This window comes from Leptodactylus fuscus, chromosome 1 (genome assembly GCF_031893055.1).
Source record: "Leptodactylus fuscus isolate aLepFus1 chromosome 1, aLepFus1.hap2, whole genome shotgun sequence".
In the NCBI taxonomy this organism is placed as follows: Eukaryota; Metazoa; Chordata; class Amphibia; order Anura; family Leptodactylidae; genus Leptodactylus; species Leptodactylus fuscus.
In genome coordinates this window covers 242,200,395-242,222,209 of record NC_134265.1, presented here as the reverse complement: position 1 = coordinate 242,222,209, position 21,815 = coordinate 242,200,395, and the positions used below count along the sequence as shown (strand labels likewise).

At 43.2% G+C, this 21,815-nt stretch overlaps 1 protein-coding gene across 7 annotated transcripts in view; it reads right to left on the bottom strand.

Moving 5' to 3' along the window:
• Positions 1–21,815, bottom strand: part of SLC4A4 (solute carrier family 4 member 4) — a 187,549-nt gene that overhangs the window by 51,771 nt on the left and 113,963 nt on the right. For all 7 annotated transcript variants that reach the window (XM_075284971.1, XM_075284947.1, XM_075284954.1 and 4 more), the window contains 4 exons: positions 15,793–15,869; positions 3,458–3,615; positions 413–500; positions 65–219 (listed from right to left, as the gene is read on the bottom strand). In XM_075284971.1, the coding sequence (XP_075141072.1) occupies positions 65–219; positions 413–500; positions 3,458–3,615; positions 15,793–15,869 (478 nt within the window). The remainder of the gene's footprint in view (positions 1–64; positions 220–412; positions 501–3,457; positions 3,616–15,792; positions 15,870–21,815) is intronic.

Sequence of the window (21,815 nt, the reverse complement as noted above, 5' to 3'; positions counted from 1 at the left end):
TATTTTCTAGTTTTAATAAATGAATGCACAAAAAAAATTAGGTCCATAGAATTTATAAAAGTACCTCTTATCAGAAGATGGAAGAGACTTTGGCGGTTCTATCCGTATTGTTGGGTCCCATTCACCAGGTGGAAGCACAATGACCTCGTCCAAAAACTCATCAATTCCAGCAACCAGGTCCTGCCTGTCTTTTGCTTTATAGGCAATGTCATGGAATATCTATAATGATATACATCCAAAAATGTGTTAAAATATAACTAATCTGAAGAACAGAAAATTACTTACCGTACAACTTTTAATTAACAACAACAAATTGTCAACACAAACACGATAGAATTAGTAATGAAACCATGAAATGTCATCCTCATAAATTGTTCTCTTCATTTAGAAAGTAAAGATATATCAGTATTACCTCATCAGACATTAAGGTGGCTATACTTCTTCCAATCTCATGATATGACTTGGCTTTTCCTTTTGGTCCCAGGAGAATAAAAAGGAATCTGAAAGCGAAATTTAGGATTTAAGTATGCAACGGAGATGCCAGAATTTGTGTTTATTGCAGACTTCCCTTTTCAAGATATGTCAGCAGACACTTGCCAATTACTTATTGTACTTACATACAGCATGGAAAAATTTACAGTTCTTTAAGTAATGTTCACTATTTGCAGCACATAGGTGTATGTTTAGCCACGTGTACATACAGCTGGGGGTTGAAAGAAATAGCTGTTGGCTGAACAAGAATTTGGCCAACAGCTTTTAAAACCAGGCACATGCGGTTTTATACCGCTAGAAAGCAAACAGTGCACTGAATTCAGCGCACTGTCAGCTTTCCCGTTATGTGCCCTGGTGGAAGAGATATCAGTGCATTTACCAATAGCTCTTCACTGTCAGAAGGGGGTTCCTAACAGTCTAGCTGGGAACGCCCCTCCTGACAGTATTGTGTGTGGCGCTATACTGTGAGGAGGCATTCCTTACCACCGAGCGATGACACTGAGTAATGCCCCCTCCTCCTAACAGTACTCGTCCATAGACTAGTATAAGGGGGCATTCCTCACCATTCAGCATCATGGCTGGGCGGTAAGGAACACCCCCTCTGACAGTATAGTGCCACACACAATACTGTCAGGAGGGACGTTCCCAGCTAGACTGTCAGGAATGCCCTTCTGATAGTGAAGAACTATCAGTAAAATGCACCAATATCTCTTCCCCCTAGGGCACATACCAGGAAAGCCAACAGTGTGCTGAATTCAGAGCACTATCAGCTTTCCAACAGTGTATAAAACCGCATGTGCCAGAGGACATGAAAGGTCCTCTTTAAAAGAGTATGACAACCATTATTCTCCCAATTCTAAACAGTCTTACAATACAACGAGATTAAACCTAAATTGGTTTATTTCTTTGTATATACTGACTGGAAGTGCACTAGCAAGGTGCTTGCTAATTTTTAATGTACGGTAGTCAAAATGTTAAGATTAACCAATTTCTTCCCGTAAGCCAATTTTGTAGCTAAACACTAAGTAAACACCAACAAAGTATAGGTCCCGTTTATTCTACTAGGAAAGATGAGCTAAAATCTGTCTTCTAAACAATCATCTTACATGGTAAAAACCACGTCATAAACCTATCACTCTAAAAGGAGACCAGCCTCTCCAGAATAACATCTATCTTTTCATAATGAGGCCATATTTGTATTGAATTTTTTTGCAAATTATAAATTCTTACCAACCAACATGATATTGAGCTTTGTACTCTTTAGCTTTTAGTTGGTATTTATAACTGCAGATGAGAGCTTGATAGGTTTACACAAATGGCTGCTTGCAGAATGCTGAGACTTTCCGCTAAACACACTGCTCTCCAGGGATTTTCATATCGGATTTTCACCGGATTCAGACAATGCAAATGGCTCCACATTTCACAAATGTAAATTTAATTGAATTGTTAAATCACAGATAAAACTTGGTGCTAAAGACAACAAATACATTATGGAGTTTTGAAAAAAAACAAAAAAAAAAAAAAACATAAAATGCACAAAGATCTATTTCCATTAATATTATGCATTAGTGTATTCTGTAATATTGTTTTTACAATAATGTGTCTGTCAAAGTTAAAATCCCTACAACATGATGTCTGAGAATTCCCAGGGTAGAGGTTTTGTAAAATGAAATTTAGCAAAGAAAAAAAAATGACAAAATATAACATTTCTAAAAAGATTCAAAATATGTTGTGCTACACTGAAAATAGCTGAATATTTATCAGTAAAAAAAAGCCTTTCAAATTTAACATCAGGAGAAATAACCAAATATGAAGCAAAAATTTTTCAGTATTTTAGTTACCGTATATACTCGAGTATAAGCTGAATTTTTCAGCACAGTTTTTGTGCTGAAAAAGCCCCCCTTGGCTTATACTCGAGTCAAGCAAAAGAAAAAAAATAATATAATTTTTTTTTTTTTTTTGGGGGGGGTCTATGTCCAGACGCAATAGTAATGTATAGAATCTCCCATAAAATAGTGGAAAAAAAAAAAAGTTTAAAAAAAAAAGTAAAGTTCTAAATCACTCCTTTCTCTAGAATACATATAAAAGTAGAAAATGACTGTGAAACACATACACATTAGGTATCCCTGTGTCTACTGAATATAGGGGATCTGCAGTGCTCCTGTTCCATCGGGAGGGGGTTAATAGGAGCACTGCAGATACCCTATATTCAGCTAGGCTGAATTCCAAGTGGGGAAAAAAAAAAAACAGTCCTCAAGCTCAGGGCAGGGGCAGACAGGCAACCAAAACACCCCCTCCCCTTCCCCAGTACCCAACAACTACTGCACCCAAAAACTCTGACCATTTTAATTTTTGGAAATTTTCCAGTAGCTGCTGCATTTCCCCCCCTAGGCTTATACTTGAGTCAATAAGTTTTCCCAGTTTTTTTTGTAAAATTAGCGGGGTTGGCTTATACTCGGGTCGGCTTATACTCGAGTAAATACGATACTCAATTTTTGACACTGAAAATCTGAAGATTATTAATATGCCCTCACATAAATTTTGTTTAGTCTTTTTTTCTGGACCGTACTCCAATGCAGATGTGAACGTACCCAAAGGACATTTAGGAGCATCTAAGTCAAGGCAGGAATGGATAATAACATAGAGGAAATTAGGTCAATTCCAGGGATTATGGCAACGCAAATGTGAATAAGACCTACACAAATCCATGCTTTTTTTAAAAAATAGTGTTGAAATGTTTAAAAATGAGCCTAATACAAGTTATCATGCATACCCACTCTTGGTAAGTCATTTAGAAATAGATCTATCACACAGGCAGACTAACATTTCCAAACCTAAACTTCTGTAACATTTTACTTTTTCAACATTTCATAATTTTTTCACAATTGTTTGGCAAATTCTTTTACCAGACAATGGTTAAACTGAACAAACCACATAGTAAAGGAAATTAACCGTATTATGGTACCTTGTGGGCACAGGAACCTCTGTGAGGGATCCAAACATTACTGCATCCTTTAGCCGGACGAATGCAATGAAAGGACTTTCCAAGAAGTCAACTTCTCCGACAAGGACATTTGAGGCTTCGGCATCTCTTGGCAGTTTCTTCATGAATTTGTTCTTTAGCTAAAAGGTAAGCAGAAACATTTTATTAGTTAGTTGCATGCAAACATTTTATAAATCGTGAGATTGGGGATTATTGAGTATATCAGTTGGCACATTGGTGGTAGTAAACATGTCACCAACCTCTAAACATGAATCAGTGCATGCAAGGGTATAAATATGTAAACAGCGCCATGTACATAGTGTATAATCGCCATCATCTTGTCTATAGTATTATCTATAGTTATTGAAAACTTAAGCAAAGAGATGCTGAATCAACATAGACCACAATGTGAAATGTCAGTACAAATGATCCAACATCACCAGATGCAAGATGAGTGATATTTGTACTTCATGTGAACCCTTGGAAAACTAGACAAAAGATAAGGCCCCAAGTTGCGGAAACAAAGAGTTTGGGGTTGTTCTAGCAATACAGTGTAAAAAACTCAGCATTTTAAAAACATAAGATGAACCCACTGAGAAATTAGCATGAACACTGTAAAAATTATACATTTTTGCCTTTTTTTCCTGCAGCATTTTTTATAGCTGCATTTCCCAACATATGGCCTTAGCCTTAAACATATTTCTATTAATGCCAAAAATACAAAACATTCTTTAAACAGATAAGCAAATAATACAAAACTTCTGTATATTTATGTTTTATAATCTTTGTTGTTTTTACTGTACACCTATGACATATGATCAAATAAGGTCTAGGGAGTCTAATAAGGGCTCGTCTACTTCAGCGCCCAGGTGTCCGTTCTGCAGGTTTCCGTTTCCTGCATAAAACAGAGCAGGAGACGGAAACCTGCAGGAGTCTTTCTCACCCATTCATTTTAATGGGTGAGAAAGCTGTCCAGCCGTGAGCGGCGGTGAGCGTTTCATGCTCTCCGCCGCGAAACCGGGTTTTATAATCCGGACACAGAGTCGGACATGCAGTACTCTGTTAGCACAGAACGGAGACCAGACGCTAGGTTCACACCTGCGTTCAGCTGTCCGTTCTGTGATTTCCGTCTTCTGCATGCCAGGAGACGGAAAGCACAGACCGGGTCCGGCCGTGAGCGGCGGTGAGCGTTTTATGCGGTTTTTTTTTTAATCCGGATATAGAGTACTGCATGTCCGACTCTGTGTCCGGATTATAAAACCCGGTTTCGCGGCGGAGAGCATGAAACGCTCATCACCGCTCACGGCCGGACATCTCTCTCACCCATTCAAATGAATGGGTGAGAGAGACTCCTGCAGGTTTCCGTCTCCTGCTCTGTTTTATGCAGGAAACTGAAACCTGAAGTACGGAGTGCCGGTCGCAGATGTATGGCTGCAGAGTCAGCTCCAGATAGCATCCTCCTCTGTTAGATCATTGAAGACCATTACTAGTTCTCTAGTGGGTCAGTCCAATCCTAGGCTTGAAATATAAAGTTAAACAGAAATCTAGATGTCAGCCACTTCAGATTTATTTCAGAATGGCTGCCTACAGATACCTCCACTACCAGGACAAATCAGGAAAATCCAACCAATACAATATGCAGAAGTTACTTTGAGTGGGTGGAATAGATAATAATGGAAACACTAAAAGCATGTCATTCCGCAGTGAATTTTAGGATATATTACATAGTATGCATATACCATATCCCCAACGTACAGGCATTATACAAACAGGGACACCGGTGGAAATAACATAAACATGACAAACATACAGATGTTAGATATATCTGTGCGATTTTGAACGTAAAGGATTACTCAAGGACACTATAAATAAAGTTATTGAAAAAAAGTACTGTATGCACTTACAGGGTGTAGAGTCTTAGGGAACATGGTTACAAGAACTATGACCCTAGAACAGAATCCCACAAACCAAACTGGTAAACTATTCCAAGTGGTTTGTATGAGATGAGGAAAGGGTTTCTGCTATTTATAAAGAATATTAGTGTAGCTCCCTTGTCTTTGAGCTGTGTCTGGTATTGCAGACTAGGACTAGGATGTAATACCAGACACAGCCTTAGGACAAAAGTGGCACTGTTCTTGTGCAAAAAAAGTTAAGTCTCTGTCCTTATCTCATCTAAGCCACTTAACTAAGATCACATACAGTGCCTTTAAAATTTATTTATAGGATGGAGAATCCCTTTAATAACTTATTGCATTTTGTTCACCCTGAGTACAGGTATCATGCGGGTGCCAAGCATGCACATTCTCTCACCTGTTTTTGTTTCACAAGCTGACATTTGTAGGCCTAAAAAAGTCACAATTTAGCTACAGTATGCAATTAAAAAAATAATAAATAAAATCCAGCATATTATAGAGTCATGTTAGACTGAAATCATTGGGAATAAACTACAGAATGTAAGCAGAGACTGTATAGAAAGAGTACATCTACTGTGTACTATCAGTTATGTAAAGCTTCTTCTGAGTTCTTCACACCATATAACTACATTCACTTTGGTGTCTGGCATCCGCTGTTCTGCTCTGACATAGCGACAGAAGCATGGAAGTAACCAAGCATTAGAATTTTAAAATGGCGGACCCCAATGGAACCCAAAAGATTCCATTTTCTATAGTTGTGTCAATGGATTTCTGACCAGGCGTCTGTAAATTAATCATTTTTCTTGCAGATTAAAGCTCTTAACATTAAAACGTATGAAGGGCTTATAGAAGTAGTTTTCAAAGGGTCTGTCGCTGCAAAAACTATTAGGACCTTATGGCATTCATATGAGAAGTCCCAGCTTAAGATTCCTACATGAGCCACTGAGGGCTGCTTACATGGGCGATATGTATACTAGATCTTGTTCCGTAAAGCGAATTATCACTTTATTTGAGCTGCCTTATCTTGGAGCAGGATATGATAAAGAGGAAGAAGTTGCGCTCTGTGATATATAGGTTTTTGTATATTTAAGGCAGAAATTCTTAGCAAAAATAGAGTAAGCCCAGGACCCCCATGTAGTGTAAAAGCCACAATTTTACAGTCCCTCCAATCTAGCAAATCCCATCCACACACTGTGGAAAAATACATGTAGCAGAAACAATGTGATTTCCAAAACCGTTGCGGTTTAGGGCATTGCAGCATGTCAATTATACCTACAGAAACACCACCAGTTTCCCTACAGGTATAATTGAAGCCGAAAATTTACAGAGATTTCTTTTCTGTGAAAAGCACTGCAGAAAAAAAACACAATGTGTTTCCACCATGGTTATTCCAGCAGTGCTTTTCCGCTGCTGCCCGCTACATGGGGCCATAGCCTAAATCCTGAAAGGACTCCCAGGAAAAACAGTAAGCATCCTGATAAGTCATCATCACCCATACATAATAAGATAAGATAATCCTTTAATAGTCCCACCTTGGGGAAATTTCAGCGTGTTACAGCAGCATAGTAATACAGATACAGGATAATACAGAGTAATATGTTACAGACGTAGACACAGATAAGCTGAGAAGAGAAGATATACTAGGAGTCCATGGCAGCTAAGGAAAAACAGAAGAGAAAGAGGAAGACCTCATGGTCATCCTCATAATCATTAGTTCTCTGTGCGGAGAGCTCTTCGTTTGGTCTGATGTAGATTATACAGCCTGGTCGCGGTTGGAAGGAAGGACCTGCGATAGCGCTCCTTCTCACACTTGGGGTGAAGCAGACGGTCGCTTACAGTGCTGCCAAGTCCCATCAGGGTCCCATACATGGGGTGGGATTTGTTCTCCCGCATGGAGGTCACCACAGACAGTATCCTTCTGTCACCCACCACCTGTACTGGGTCCAAGGGGCTCCCCAGGACAGAGCTGGCCCTCCTGATCAGCCTGTCAAGTCTATTTCTGTCCCTGGTTGATATACTGCTTCCCCAGCAGGCCACACCGAAAAAGATGGCTGAGGCAACCACAGAGTTGAAGAAGGCCCTAAGAAGTGTCCCCTGGACTCCGAAGGCCCTCAGCCTCCTGAGCAGGTAGAGTCTGCTGTGGCCCTTTCTGTGCAGCGCCTCCAGGTGATCAGCCCAGTCTAGTTTATTATTGAGGAGCATGCCCAGGTACTTATAGGTCCTGACTATCTCAATACATGTTCCTTGGATCTCCACCGGGGTCGGAGCACCTCTCCGTTTACTAAAGTCCACCACCATCTCCTTGGTCTTCCCAGCATTAATCCTGAGCTGGTTCTGCTAGCACCATTCAACAAAATCCCGGTTTAAGTCTCTGTATTCCCTATCATCGCCATCAGTGATAAGGCCGACTATAGCAGATTCATCGGAGTACTTCTGTAAGTAACAGCTGGATGAGTTGTGCCTGAAGTCAGCAGTGTACAGTGTGAAGAGGAATGGGGCAAGAACTGTACCTTGAGGTGCCCCCGTATTACAGATCACAGTGTCAGACACACAGTCCTGGGCTCTCACATACTGAGGGCGGTTTGTCAGGTAGTCTAGGATCCAGTTGGACAGGTGATGGTCCACACCACCAAGGTTCAGCTTCTCCCTCAGTAGCCCTGGCTGAATGGTGTTGAACGCACTGGAGAAATCAAAGAACATTATTCTCACAGTGTTCCCGGGTTTCTCCAGGTGATAGAGAGCTCTGTGAAGAAGGTGGATGATGGCGTCATCTACCCCAATGCCTGGCCGGTAGGCAAACTGGAGGGGGTCCAGAGCGGAGCTCACTAGGGGGCGTAGGTGTGTCAGGACCAGTCTCTCTAGGACCTTCATTAGGTGTGATGTCAGTGCTACAGGTCGGTAGTCATTGTAGCCCATCGGGTTGGGTTTCTTCGGGACTGGTACCACGCAAGATGTTTTCCACAGTTGAGGTACCACCCCCAGCTTCAGGCTCATATTGTACATGTGCGTTATAATACCACACAGCTGGTCACTGCACATTTTAAGAACTCTTGCGCTTATACCATCAGGTCCCCCCGCTTTGTTCGCTCTAATATTCTTCATTTCCTTACACACTTGAGACTCCTGCAGGATCAGATAGTCAGATTGCAGTTGACCGCAGGTCGGTGGGGGTTGGGTCTTGGTGTGTGAGAGGAGGGCGGTTGGCTGACATGCTGGTGGAGGGAGCATTTGCTTGGAGTCGAATCTATTGAAGAATAGATTAAGCTCGTTAAGCCACTTCCTGTCCGGTGCCTTGTCTTTTCCTTGTGTCCTGAAATTGCCTTAAGGCTGTCCCACACCTCAGAGATTCTACCCTCCCCCATCTGTAGCTCCATCTTCCGTCTGTAGTTGGCTTTCCCTTCCCTGATCAATTGTCTCAGCTGTTTCTGAACCGCCCCCAGGCCATCTTTGTCCCCAGACCTAAAAATTCTCTTTTTTTGCTTGAGGAGAGTTTTAATCTCAGAGTTAATCCATGGTTTGTTATTGGAGAAACACCTCACCTTCCTAGTTGGTACCGTGCTGTCCACACAGAAATTAATGTAGTCCGTTATGCAATGTGTGAGTCCCTCAATGTCCTCTGGAAATGAGTCTTGAAACACTTCCCATAAAGTTATATCAAAGCAGTCCCTTAGAGACTCGACACTTCCCTCTGACCAAATCTTCACGGTACGGGTAACCGCCGGTTCTCTGCGCACCAGTGGAATGTATGTGGGTCGCAGATGTACCAGGTTGTGATCTGATCTGCCTAGGGGTGGTAGGGCAGATGAGTTATATGCATCCCTTACATTGGCAAAGAGCAAGTCCAGCGTCTTGTTGTCTCTTGTATGGCAGGTTACATACTGTGTGAAGCCTGGTAGAGTGGATGCTGAGACATGGTTGAAGTCTCCAGACACTAGGAGCAGGGCATGGGGGTGAGATGATTGCAGCTCACTCACAACAGCATGGAGGACTTCACAGGCAGCGTCAGCTTTAGCAGAGGGGGGGACATAGGCAGCTAGTACAATAACATGTGATAGTTCCCTTGGCAGGTAAAAAGGTCTCATGCCCACGGCTAGCAGTTCAATATCCTTTCCACACAATTGTTTCTTAACCACAATATGTCCTGGATTACACCATCTCTCATTGACAAATATTGCAATTCCTCCGCCTATTCGCTTACCGCTCTCCAGTGTTCTGTCCGCCCGAAGAAGTTTGAAGCCCTCCACGGAGGCAAGTATGTCCGGAGTGATTTCAGTAAGCCAAGTCTCTGTAAACAGCATCATACTGCACTCACGAAACTCCTGTTGATGTCTGGTCAGTGCTGTCAGTTCATCCATCTTATTCACAATTGATCTCACATTCCCCATAATGATGGACGGGATCACATGCTTTTTGCGTTTTCTTCCTTCGCGTCTCAGTATGCCGGCTCGTTTTCCGCGTTTTCTAAGTCTCCTTATTAGTTCGTGGGGGATGGTAAGAGCATGCTTGTCCAGCTTGTCCTGCAGCATGCTTCTAAGGTGTAATAGTGTCTCCTTAGTGTAAACCAGTCTTCCTTGTCTGTGTGGAGGCATGCTTCAGACAAAAAGGCTCAAAAAGGATTTCTTTATAAGAGTTTCTGCATCAAATTCCAGCCCATGGTAAGTTCTTATACTAATACTCCTTATAGTAATAGAAAAAAGTGAAGAAAAAAGGACGGGATAGAGAAAGATCAGTTTAGTTTCAGCAGCTGTAAACACATGCAGCCACACTCTAGGCAGGCGCAAGATATCAATAATGATTTCCCCATGGAAAATCTGGACACTGAATCTCTCTCTAGAAGTCCAATCAGATAGATAGACAGACAGACAGACAGGTAGATAGATAGACAGACAGAAAGATAGATGATAGATAGATAGATAGATAGATAGATAGATAGATAGATAGATAGGACAGAGCTCAGTTTCTCCTCCCTTATATCCTGCCACCAGATACGGCAGCAGAAATCCCCTGACAGGTACAATTTAAATAAATGTAGTATTATGTAAGCAGAAAGTGTCCCTTTGTCTAATATTATACATCACACAGATCTGGAAGAGGGCAAATACTTTATAATGCCACCCACTATATGTTAAACTACAGTCCAATTATAAGACTCATAAAGTCTTACTAAAATGCATTTCAGCACACATTAGATATACACAATAAATGTAAACTACTTAGAAGATTCCGGATGTGTGATTAATTCCTTCCAGCCTCGCAGGAACACTTTACTTGAATTATAAATAAGCGTTGATATGGAAACACTTCACGAAAAAGCATCCAAAAACAAATGCATGGAGACATTTCATCTCTTCTTTTATAATACTGTCTACCATGACTCCCTCAATGTATTGACATCTTTCCAAAGTTCCTCTTGTTGCTACAAGAGACTATTTGTACAGGCTTGCAGTTTGTAAATGAGCTGTCAGCATGCAGAGGCCACCTTCGGGAATCCATTGTTGCATGTCGCCACTTTGTAGTCTTTACTGTTTAAGGTTGAACAGTCAACCTCAAGCTACTGTACTAGTCTCTGTGGGCATCAACTGCAGTCTCGGACTCTAAAGATACTTCTATTAGTAATAGACAAATAACTAGTTATCGTGTAGGCTCAGGACAGGTAGTAAGTAGAGATGAGCGAGTACTGTTCGGATCAGCCGATCCGAACAGCACGCTCGCATAGAAATGAATGGACGTAGCCGACACGCGGGGGGTTAAGCGGCTGGCCGACGTCAAAGCGGAAGTACCAGGTGCATCCATTCATTTCTATGGAGCGTTCTGTTCGGATCGGCTGATCCGAACAGTACTCGCTCATAAGGACATGCAGGTAGTAATTGCAGCGAGTACATCACCGTAAATAACCTATAGTGATACACAATAGCAGAATCACACATGAGATTTCTACTAGTCTCATCCACATGCTGCAACAGTGCAAAGTGACCTGTACTTTCAAGCTTTGCACTGTTGAGGGACAGAACAGGGACCTGCATCAATTCCTGAAGATGTCACAGAAAAGAACTATTGTCAAGTTTTATCTTTGCACTTTTGTATTGCAAAGATATTGTGTATTGTCAGTTGTGTATTATATGCCTAATATTACTTTTAGGCTTTTCCGTTACTCTACCCAACATGAAATTCTGAGGGTGGCTTACTTTAAAATGGCGGAGTATATAGAGTCCCGTTGGTATGCGGGGATAGTTGAATTTTACTGCAGAGTGGCAACTAAGCTGGAAAGTAGGCCTATCAAGTTACTGCCATGCACACAATGCAATTTATTCTAATTTACAGGAAAATTCAGGATATCCATATCAGGAAAAATGTGATTATTGTGCAAATGAAGAAAAGATGAACATTATGAGTTAGCCATTAAAAAAAAAGATATCAACTACTGAAGACTCTCAAGTTTTTTGTTTTTTAAAAATAAAGATGTGAAGGTACTTGTGACACTGTCCACTACTAGAACTGAGGATGGATGCATCACCATTTTCTTGCTGACAAATTCTCTTTATAGAGGACCTTTGATAACCTCAGGCACATGCGGATTTATATACTGCTAGAAAGCTGACAGTGCACTGAATTCAGCACACTGCGGGCTTTCCCATTATGTGCCCTGGGGGAAGCGATATCGGTGCTGTCGCTGATAGCTCTTCACTGTCAGAAGGGCATTCCTGACAGTCCAGCCATGATGCTGAGTGGTAAGGAACACCTCCCCAGTACTAGTCTATGGACAGTACTGTCAGGAGGGGCGTTCCTCACAGACTGTCAGGAACGCCCTTCTGACAGTAAAGAGCTATCGGTAACGGCACCGATATCTCTTCCCCTGGGGCACATAATGGGAAAGCCGATAGTGTGCTGAATTCAGTGCACTGTAGGCTTTATAGCGGTATATAAATCCATGTGTGCCTGAGGACTTGAAAGGTCTTCTTTAAACTGCATTGGAGTACAAGGTATCACATTTCTTAAGTGATCCATGCCTCTTTATACATTTGGTGCATCTTTGGCTGTCCTTATGCCAGATTTTGAAATGGTCTGACATTTAAAACAACAGACACTCAATTAACCCCATTATAGCCAATGAGGTCCATCGGATTGTGTGCTACTGCTATTGCAGCGGTCAGCCTCTCCTCTGACAGACCAAAACAATGGAGAGGTAACAGTAGAGTGAATCTATTGTAAGAGTGTAACATAACATTAATCTCTTCTGATTTTCTTCTTCAGGCGTGCTCCATATTAAGTAATAAATCCTTGAACAGTATCTCCTTGAGAATTTATGTGCTTTGTGGAAAGTGGAAAAATAACTTCTGCCAACAGGTTAAGTACAAGATTATAGTAATATTATCTGCAGAGAAACTTGAAGAATGAGCTAGAGATTTACAGATATACTTCTTTTTGAGTAGCTTTGTATGTATATTTTTCAATGTCTACAGATTTTTAACCTCTTGCCACCACCGCCATTTTTTTTAAACTTTGCATATTACTTTTTTTTTTTATTCCCCTTCCAAAAGCCATGTACACGGTTGACACATTTTTGTTTGCAGCAGTCTACAGGTATAGGCTGGTCTGTCCCCTTTGTTGTGGTTCGAAGCCAATTAGGATACAGACGTTTTGGATACCTGGGTAAGCCTATTATGTGACAACATAACAGTGTGGGTCTATGTTATGTTATGGCCCATTCCCAGATGATATGTTAAAGGGTGATATGGCCTCCACTTCTTAGGTTACGGTAAAATTACTTTTTAAAACTAAGGCCCCACATAGCGAGCTGCAGGCAAAAGGTGCTACAAGGAAAACTGCAGTGGAAACGTATTGTGTTTTTTTCCTGCAGTATTTTTGGGCTAAAGTATACAGAGTTTTCCTCTGTGGACTCTCTGCTTCTATTAGATTAAAGCCCCGCATGTGTCTGTGTGTCGTACACATTTCCAGGACTGACCATGGCTTGGCTGAAATGAACTTACATCATCATAGCGAGTTCCAGCATGATTGATCGTAGTTCTACTGTCTCCCATCATTTGGGTACAGGACAATAGAGCTGTGGTCATTCTGGAGCTTATGGCATCATAAATCGCTATGATTCTGTAAGTTTGCCACAGTCCCAGAAATGCATCTTCTGTCACCCAGCCCGAACATAGCTATGTGAAATATTGTCTACCTGTATCTGTGACTAGATGGAAGATTGCATAGGGGTTTATACAGCTTCAACTGTACTTAATAATACATCAGTACACAATAAACCCCAACTAGTGATAACAGAATTTCTAAGGCTGGGTTCACACTACCCCTCCGGTGTCCATATGTGGCCTCTCCACTTGGAAACATTTTTTTTTTTTGTACAGACGCAAAGTCCTAGTGGACTTTTTGTTCGTGCAAAAAAACAAAACAAAAAAAAACAGTTTCCAGGAAGAGAGGCCGCATATGGACAACGGCGGTCACCTTTAAAAACCCATTCAAATGAATGGGTTTTATAGCTGACAGCCGGCAAGCCGTCCCCTGTCCAGTTTCCCCAAGGTTTACGATGGAAACCCCAGGGTGGACAGCAGCGGTAGTGTGAACCCAATCTAATTTCAATTAATGTTTTCTCACAATTTACTGCTCTGTATATCAAGCACATACATTCCAGAGCACATACAAGTAGTCACACAACGTTTTACAAATCCTGAACTGTATATAGGTTTACATAAAAATGAACATTTATCTGCAATTTAAGTGCTAGGTAAAGGTGGGTAATCAGCAACTACCAGGTATTGTCAATGTATGAAAGCAACATAAAGTCATTTAGAGACATGGCTCGGAGTCATGGCTGCCACTAAATAAGAGAAACCCTATGCATATGACAAACACTTCATCTCTGTACATCTAGCAATAATACTCTGCATCAATTATAAGTCATTCTAATTGTGTATCCAAACTGTAATGATGTCCAGATGGAATTCCATAGATAGGTGTGAATTATATTAGCGAGTGCACTTTTACATCACGTTTACCGCTCTATTAATTGCATCGGATATTTCATTACATGTTCACCTTGGTTCATGTCTATAATACAGCAAATTCTCCACTGCTTCTCTCTCCTGCCCCTGCACAATGAGCTTCCGTCTGCTTTATTCTCTATGCTGTAGTTGAGAGCCATGCTGCTTAGTGCTCATAATCGGATTATAGAAAGCAGTCTTTCAGCAGCTGCCTCCATCTCTGAAGGTGAAATCATTTTACCTCCAATAACACCTATGGCATGTAAAGTCTATCAACATGTCCTTACTTAGCCTTTGCTGAACATTTCAGAATTATTCACGAGCACCATGTCTCCACTAGGAGTTAACTCACTGAACACTACCTGCCATATACAGGCACCAAATCATAGGCCACATACATGCACCTAATCTCTTCTTATATGGTATTGAGCTGCTAGCTGAAGGACTGGATCCTTCTGTGGTTGCATCTTAAAGTTGGTTATAAATGAGCATTATTCCTGCTTTTCAGGAATTGTCAGGATAACGATAGATTGTATGTAAGTTATGGAGAGAATTCGGGGTTAAATCTTCATACTAGACATGCTGAATGAAGAGGTTACATACACAGAAGGGGGCTATATCGCCACCTGTGAATGGACGATTCGCAGAATTCACACTGCTACATCTGGTGTCTGTGTAATCTTCATAACTGGGAATTTGCCCACACCAACAGGCTTATTTCTCAATCTCTTGTTAAAGCCAAGTATATCTTTACACAAGGAAACTGGTTATAATGAAATTATGTGTTTATATTTCTAAAATGATTTACAGTATGCTCACACGGTCACTTTCCAAGCGTATTTTGGCATGTATGATTATCGTATTATGTACTGAAATAGGCTTCAAAAATGCTTGCAAAAAGCATCCCATTGATTTTAATGGGAAATATAAGCAATGAACAAGGCACAGATTTTTTACCCAGCTGAATAAAACTTAATATGTCACTTCCCAAAGTGTTTTAGAAGCAAATTTTATCCCTGTAAAGTACAAATATGTTTTTTTTTTGGTGCTAAAAAGAATAGCACCTCAATTACATCAAGTATCACAAATGTACCCTCTTGTTAGAGGTTGAGTTCTCTGGAGTTATTCTCCATATTTTTCGGCCAGTAAATGTATGTGGCATGTGTAGGTTAAAAGGGCTCTTCTCGTACAAGAAGATATATCGATCTCCAGGATCGTCAATGAGACATGACATGAGAGGGCAGCATTCCCTTCTGCACAGCAATGCTTGAAGTCAGGGAACAAGGTTGTGTTATAGGTCCCTGCACTGCAGACTCTACCGACAATATAAACCTGCCCAGGCGTGACAATGCCAAACCGTATACAGTATATAGTTTAACACGAGAATGTATATCAGTACACTTACTTGATCTTTGTCAGGCTTATCTGAAATGTCATTCAGACTAGAAGACGTCATGTTTCGGTGTGTCATTGTTGGGCTGCCTGCAAAACCATAAAAGTATATTTTAGCACGTCTCAAGTATTCTACGTAAACACACATATATAACAGATACTATGCTAATATATCATCATAACCAACATAAACACATAGGGAAACACACTATACTGGACCAGACAAACTAGTAAGCAGCACAAAAATCTATCTATACAAAGCGAAAAATATTCCAAAGCCCTTATCAACTCAAGTGATGATATTGCTTCTGTTTTTTCCCAGCTGGTTACATGAACGCTCTAGAAAGTTTCTGCTTCCACTATAGAATTTTTTTTTTTTAATATAGATTGTGAGCCTCATATAGGGATCACAAAGTACATTCCCCGCCCCCCCCCATCAGTATGTCTTTTTGTGGTATGGGAGGAAATCCACACAAACACGGGAAGAACGTACAAACACCTTGCAGGTGTTGCTCCTGGTGGGATTCGAACCCAGTGCTAACCACTGAGCCACCGTGTTGCCCCTGCTTCCACTATAGATTTAGTGGGGTATAGATGGACCTTGTCTCAATTAATTGTCCATAGGTTCTGCAGCTGCATGGGGTGTATTGTAGATGAATTGTTGACCTTAACAGGGTTTCAATATGTGTCCATACATACACAATAAAACATGGCAGAAATGGCAGAATTTACCATTTTGGCCAATAGTTGTTGGAAAATTTGATGTTAAAAATTTAAGTGAAACTGGAAAAGTTCAGCCGTGGATGGCGAAAACTAGATGTGTATGAGATGACTGGTCAGATTTGGTATGTTTAATGTACGAGACCCCTAGTGATCTGTAGAGATATTGTAATGGAAAGGACATAATGTGCGTGTATCCTAAATAATAGTCTTAAGCTTTCCTTTATGGTACATACATACAGTAGCTCCACTAAAAAGACCCCATGTGTGCTTACAACATGTGCTAGGTTACATTTAACCAAAGGATTGCAAAGGCAGCATGAAAATGTATTCACAAATAATACGCAATAATAAATTACATTTACTTCATATTGTACACAGCAACAATACCGTCAGCCTGCTGGGAAAATCTGTTACAGGAATATATTGAGCTGTTTCAATCTGTCTCCCTTAATATTTCTCTCCTATACATTTACAATACCGGTAAAAATAACAGCACAGGCAAGCGTAATAGTTATTAGCAAACTAATAAATAAGAACTAATGTTCCTAAATTGTGTATGAGCAAGTTTGACAATGACTGTAAGGAGCTCCAGGGGGGCTTTTCTCGCCCACCACAGAAATAATAAGGGCAGGCACAATATACACTTTGCTGCTAATGCTAATTATTACAATTGTTCTATTATACCACAAAAGTAAAGCAAAACAGTACGGGAGAATGGGACTTGACAAAACAGCCATGGTCCCTTCCACCCACTGTTCAATTACACCTCAAGTTTCACATGATCCTGCTGCTTTCAGGCTGCATTTTAAGATTTTCATCACGCAGGACCTGTATATATTCTGTGTTAACAGTTAGAGATGAGCGAACACTAAAATGTTCGAGGTTCGAAATTCGATTCGAACAGCCGCTCAATGTTCGTGTGTTCGAACGGGTTTCGAACCCCATTATAGTCTATGGGGAACAGATACTCGTTAAGGGGGAAACCCAAATCCGTGTCTGGAGGGTCACCAAGTCCACTATGACACCCCAGGAAATGATGCCAACACCTCTGGAATGACACTGGGACAGCAGGGGAAGCATGTCTGGGGGCATCTAACACACCAAAGACCCTCTATTACCCCAACATCACAGCCTAACAACTACACACTTTACACACTCAATACCACCTCTCTGACAGTAGGAAAACACCTTGAAACATGTGTATTTGGCACTTGCAGTGAGGAGAGCTTGTCACCAGCAGTGAATTTGGCCATTGTAGTAAGTTGAGGTTGGCACCAACATTTGTTTTGAAAATCAGGGTGGATTGAGCCTCTAACCAGCAGAGTTTGGGCAAATTCATGGTGGAGGGAGCCTCTAAACACCCCAGTTTGGGCAAATTCATGGTGGAGGGAGCCTCTAAAAACCCCAGTTTGGACCAATTCATGGTAAAGGGAGCCTCTAACCAGCCCAGTTTGGGCAAATTCATGGTGGAGGGAGCCTCTAACCAGCCCAGTTTGGACCAATTAATGGTGGAGGGAGCCTCTAACCAGCCCAGTTTGGACCAATTAATGGTGGAGGGAGCCTCTAACCAGCCCAGTTTGGACCAATTAATGGTGGAGGGAGCCTCTAACCAGCCCAGTTTGGACCAATTAATGGTGGAGGGAGCCTCTAAACAGCCAAGTTTGGACCAATTCATGGTGGAGGGAGCCTCTAAAAACCCCAGTTTGGACCAATTCATGGTGGAGGGAGCCTCTAAAAACCCCAGTTTGGACCAATTCATGGTGGAGGGAGCCTCTAACCAGCCCAGTTTGGGCAAATTCATGGTGGAGGGAGCCTCTAAACAGCCCAGTTTGGGCAAATTCATGGTGGAGGGAGCCTCTAAAAAACCCAGTTTGGACCAATTCATGGTGGAGGGAGCCTCTAACCAGCCCAGTTTGGACCAATTAATGGTGGAGGGAGCCTCTAAACAGCCAAGTTTGGACCAATTCATGGTGGAGGGAGCCTCTAAAAACCCCAGTTTGGACCAATTCATGGTGGAGGGAGCCTCTAACCAGCCCAGTTTGGACCAATTAATGGTGGAGGGAGCCTCTAAACAGCCAAGTTTTGGGAAATTCATGGTGGAGGGAGCCTCTAACCAGCCCAGTTTGGACCAATTCATGGTGGAGGGAGCCTCTAAACAGCCCAGTTTGGGCAAATTCATGGTGGAGGGAGCCTCTAAAAAACCCAGTTTGGACCAATTCATGGTGGAGGGAGCCTCTAAAAAACCCAGTTTGGACCAATTCATGGTGGAGGGAGCCTCTAACCAGCCCAGTTTGGACCAATTAATGGTGGAGGGAGCCGCTAAACAGCCCAGTTTGGACCAATTCATGGTGGAGGGAGCCTCTAAAAACCCCAGTTTGGACCAATTCATGGTGGAGGGAGCCTCTAAAAAACCCAGTTTGGACCAATTCATGGTGGAGGGAGCCTCTAACCAGCCCAGTTTGGACCAATTAATGGTGGAGGGAGCCTCTAAACAGCCAAGTTTGGACCAATTCATGGTGGAGGGAGCCTCTAAAAACCCCAGTTTGGACCAATTCATGGTGGAGGGAGCCTCTAACCAGCCCAGTTTGGACCAATTAATGGTGGAGGGAGCCTCTAACCAGCCCAGTTTGGACCAATTAATGGTGGAGGGAGCCTCTAACCACCCCAGTTTGGAACAATTCATGGTGGAGGGAGCCTCTAAACAGCCAAGTTTGGACCAATTCATGGTGGAGGGAGCCTCTAAAAACCCCAGTTTGGACCAATTCATGGTGGAGGGAGCCTCTAACCAGCCCAGTTTGGGCAAATTCATGGTGGAGGGAGCCTCTAAACAGCCCAGTTTGGACCAATTCATGGTGGAGGGAGCCTCTAAAAAACCCAGTTTGGACCAATTCATGGTGGAGGGAGCCTCTAAACAGCCCAGTTTGGGCAAATTCATGGTGGAGGGAGCCTCTAAACAGCCCAGTTTGGGCAAATTCATGGTGGAGGGAGCCTCTAACCAGCCCAGTTTGGACCAATTAATGGTGGAGGGAGCCGCTAAACAGCCCAGTTTGGGCAAATTCATGGTGGAGGGAGCCTCTAAACAGCCCAGTTTGGACCAATTCATGGTGGAGGGAGCCTCTAAAAAACCCAGTTTGGACCAATTCATGGTGGAGGGAGCCTCTAAACAGCCCAGTTTGGGCAAATTCATGGTGGAGGGAGCCTCTAACCAGCAGAGTTGTGGGAAAGCAGGGTAGAGGGAGCCTCTAACCAGCAGAGTTGGTGGAAATCAGGGTGGAGGGAGCCTCTAACCAGCAGAGTTGGGGGAAATCATGTTGGAGGGAGCTTAGTATTAGCAGAATTGTGCAACGCTTATGGTGGATGAGTATGAGGATGCGGAGGAATTGGAGAGGTTGAGTACAGACATGGAGTTTCATGTTGGGGTGCTTTACACAGGTGGGCACAAAAATGAAGGCTCTATCCAGTGGTGGTTCATTTTTATCAAAGTGAGCCGGTCGGCACTCTCAGCTGACAGACGGGTGCGCTTGTCAGTGATGATGCCACCGGCTGCACTGAACACCCTCTCAGATAGGACGCTGGCGGCAGGACAGGACAGCACCTCCAAGGCATATAGGGCAAGTTCAAGCCACAGGTCCAACTTCGACACCCAATACGTGTAGGGCGCAGAGGGGTCGGAGAGGACAGGGCTGTGGTCGGAAAGGTATTCCCGCAACATGCGCCTATACTTCTCACGCCTGGTGACACTAGGACCCTCCGTGGCGGCACTTTGGCGAGGGGGTGCCATCAAGGTGTCCCAGACCTTAGACAGTGTGCCCCTCGTTTGTGTGGACCGGTGAGAACTTGGTTGCCTACTGGAGGAACTGCCCTCCCTGCCGCCAACGTCACATGCTGGAAACATCTCCATCATATTCTGCACCAATTGCCTGTGGAAAGCATTGATGCGATTGGCCCTCCCCTCTACCGGAATAAAAGACGAGATGTTGTTTTTATACCGGGGGTCAAGGATAGCAAAGATCCAGTACTGGTTGTCCTCCATGATTTTGACAATACGCTTGTCGGTTGTAAAGCACCCCAACATGAACTCAGCCATGTCTGCCACAGTGTTAGTTGGCATGACTCCTCTGGCCCCACCGGAAAGTTCAATCTCCATTTCCTCCTCATCCTCCATGTCTACCCATCCGCGCTGCAACAATGGGACGATTCGAAGTTGCCCGGAAGCCTCCTGTATCACCATCACATCATCGGACAACTCTTCTTCCTCCTCCTCCTCCTCCTCCTCCTCCATTAAACGCAGTGAAGCGGACAGATGTGTGGACCTACTCTCCAGCTGTGACGGATCGGATGCTATCCCTAACTCCTCTGTGTGATCTGAGTTATCCCTGATGTCAATCAGGGATTCTCTCAGAACACACAAGAGCGGGATTGTAAGGCTCACCATCGCATCCTCAGAGCTCACCCTCCTTGTGGACTCCTCAAAGACCCGTAGGATGTCACAAAGGTCTCTCATCCATGGCCACTCATGGATGTGAAACTGAGGCAGCTGACTTTGTGGCACCCTAGGGTTTTGTAGCTGGTATTCCATCAAAGGTCTCTGCTGCTCAACCACTCTATTCAACATCTGAAACGTTGAGTTCCAGCGTGTGGGGACGTCGCACAAAAGCCGGTGTTGTGGCACATGCAGGCGTTGCTGGAGAGATTTTAAGCTAGCAGCGGCTACTGTCGACTTGCGAAAGTGGGCGCACATGCGCCGCACTTTCACCAGTAGCTCTGGAACATTGGGGTAGCTCTTTAGGAAACGTTGCACCACTAGGTTGAAGACGTGGGCCAGGCATGGAACATGTTGGAGTCCGGCAAGCTCCAGAGCTGCTACCAGGTTCCGGCCGTTATCACAAACGACCATGCCTGGGCCCAGGTGCAGCGGCTCAAACCATATTGCCGTCTCATCGAGGAGGGCATCCCTCACCTCGGAGGCAGTGTGCTGTCTGTCCCCCAAGCTGATCAGCTTCAGCACAGCCTGCTGACGTCTACCAACGCCAGTGCTGCAACGTTTCCAACTCGTAGCTGGGGTCAATCTAACAGCGGAGGAGGAGGCGGTGGCGGAGGAGGAGGCGGTGGCGGAGGAGGAGGCGGTAGAGGAGGAGGAGGAGGGGGGTGTTCTTCTCGTGTCCCTGCCAGGAATGTTAGGCGGGGAGACGAGGTACACCGGGCCAGTTTGGGAAGCAGTCCCAGCCTCAACTACATTCACCCAGTGTGCCGTCAGTGAAATGTAGCGTCCCTGTCCGCATGCACTTGTCCACGCGTCGGTGGTCAAGTGGA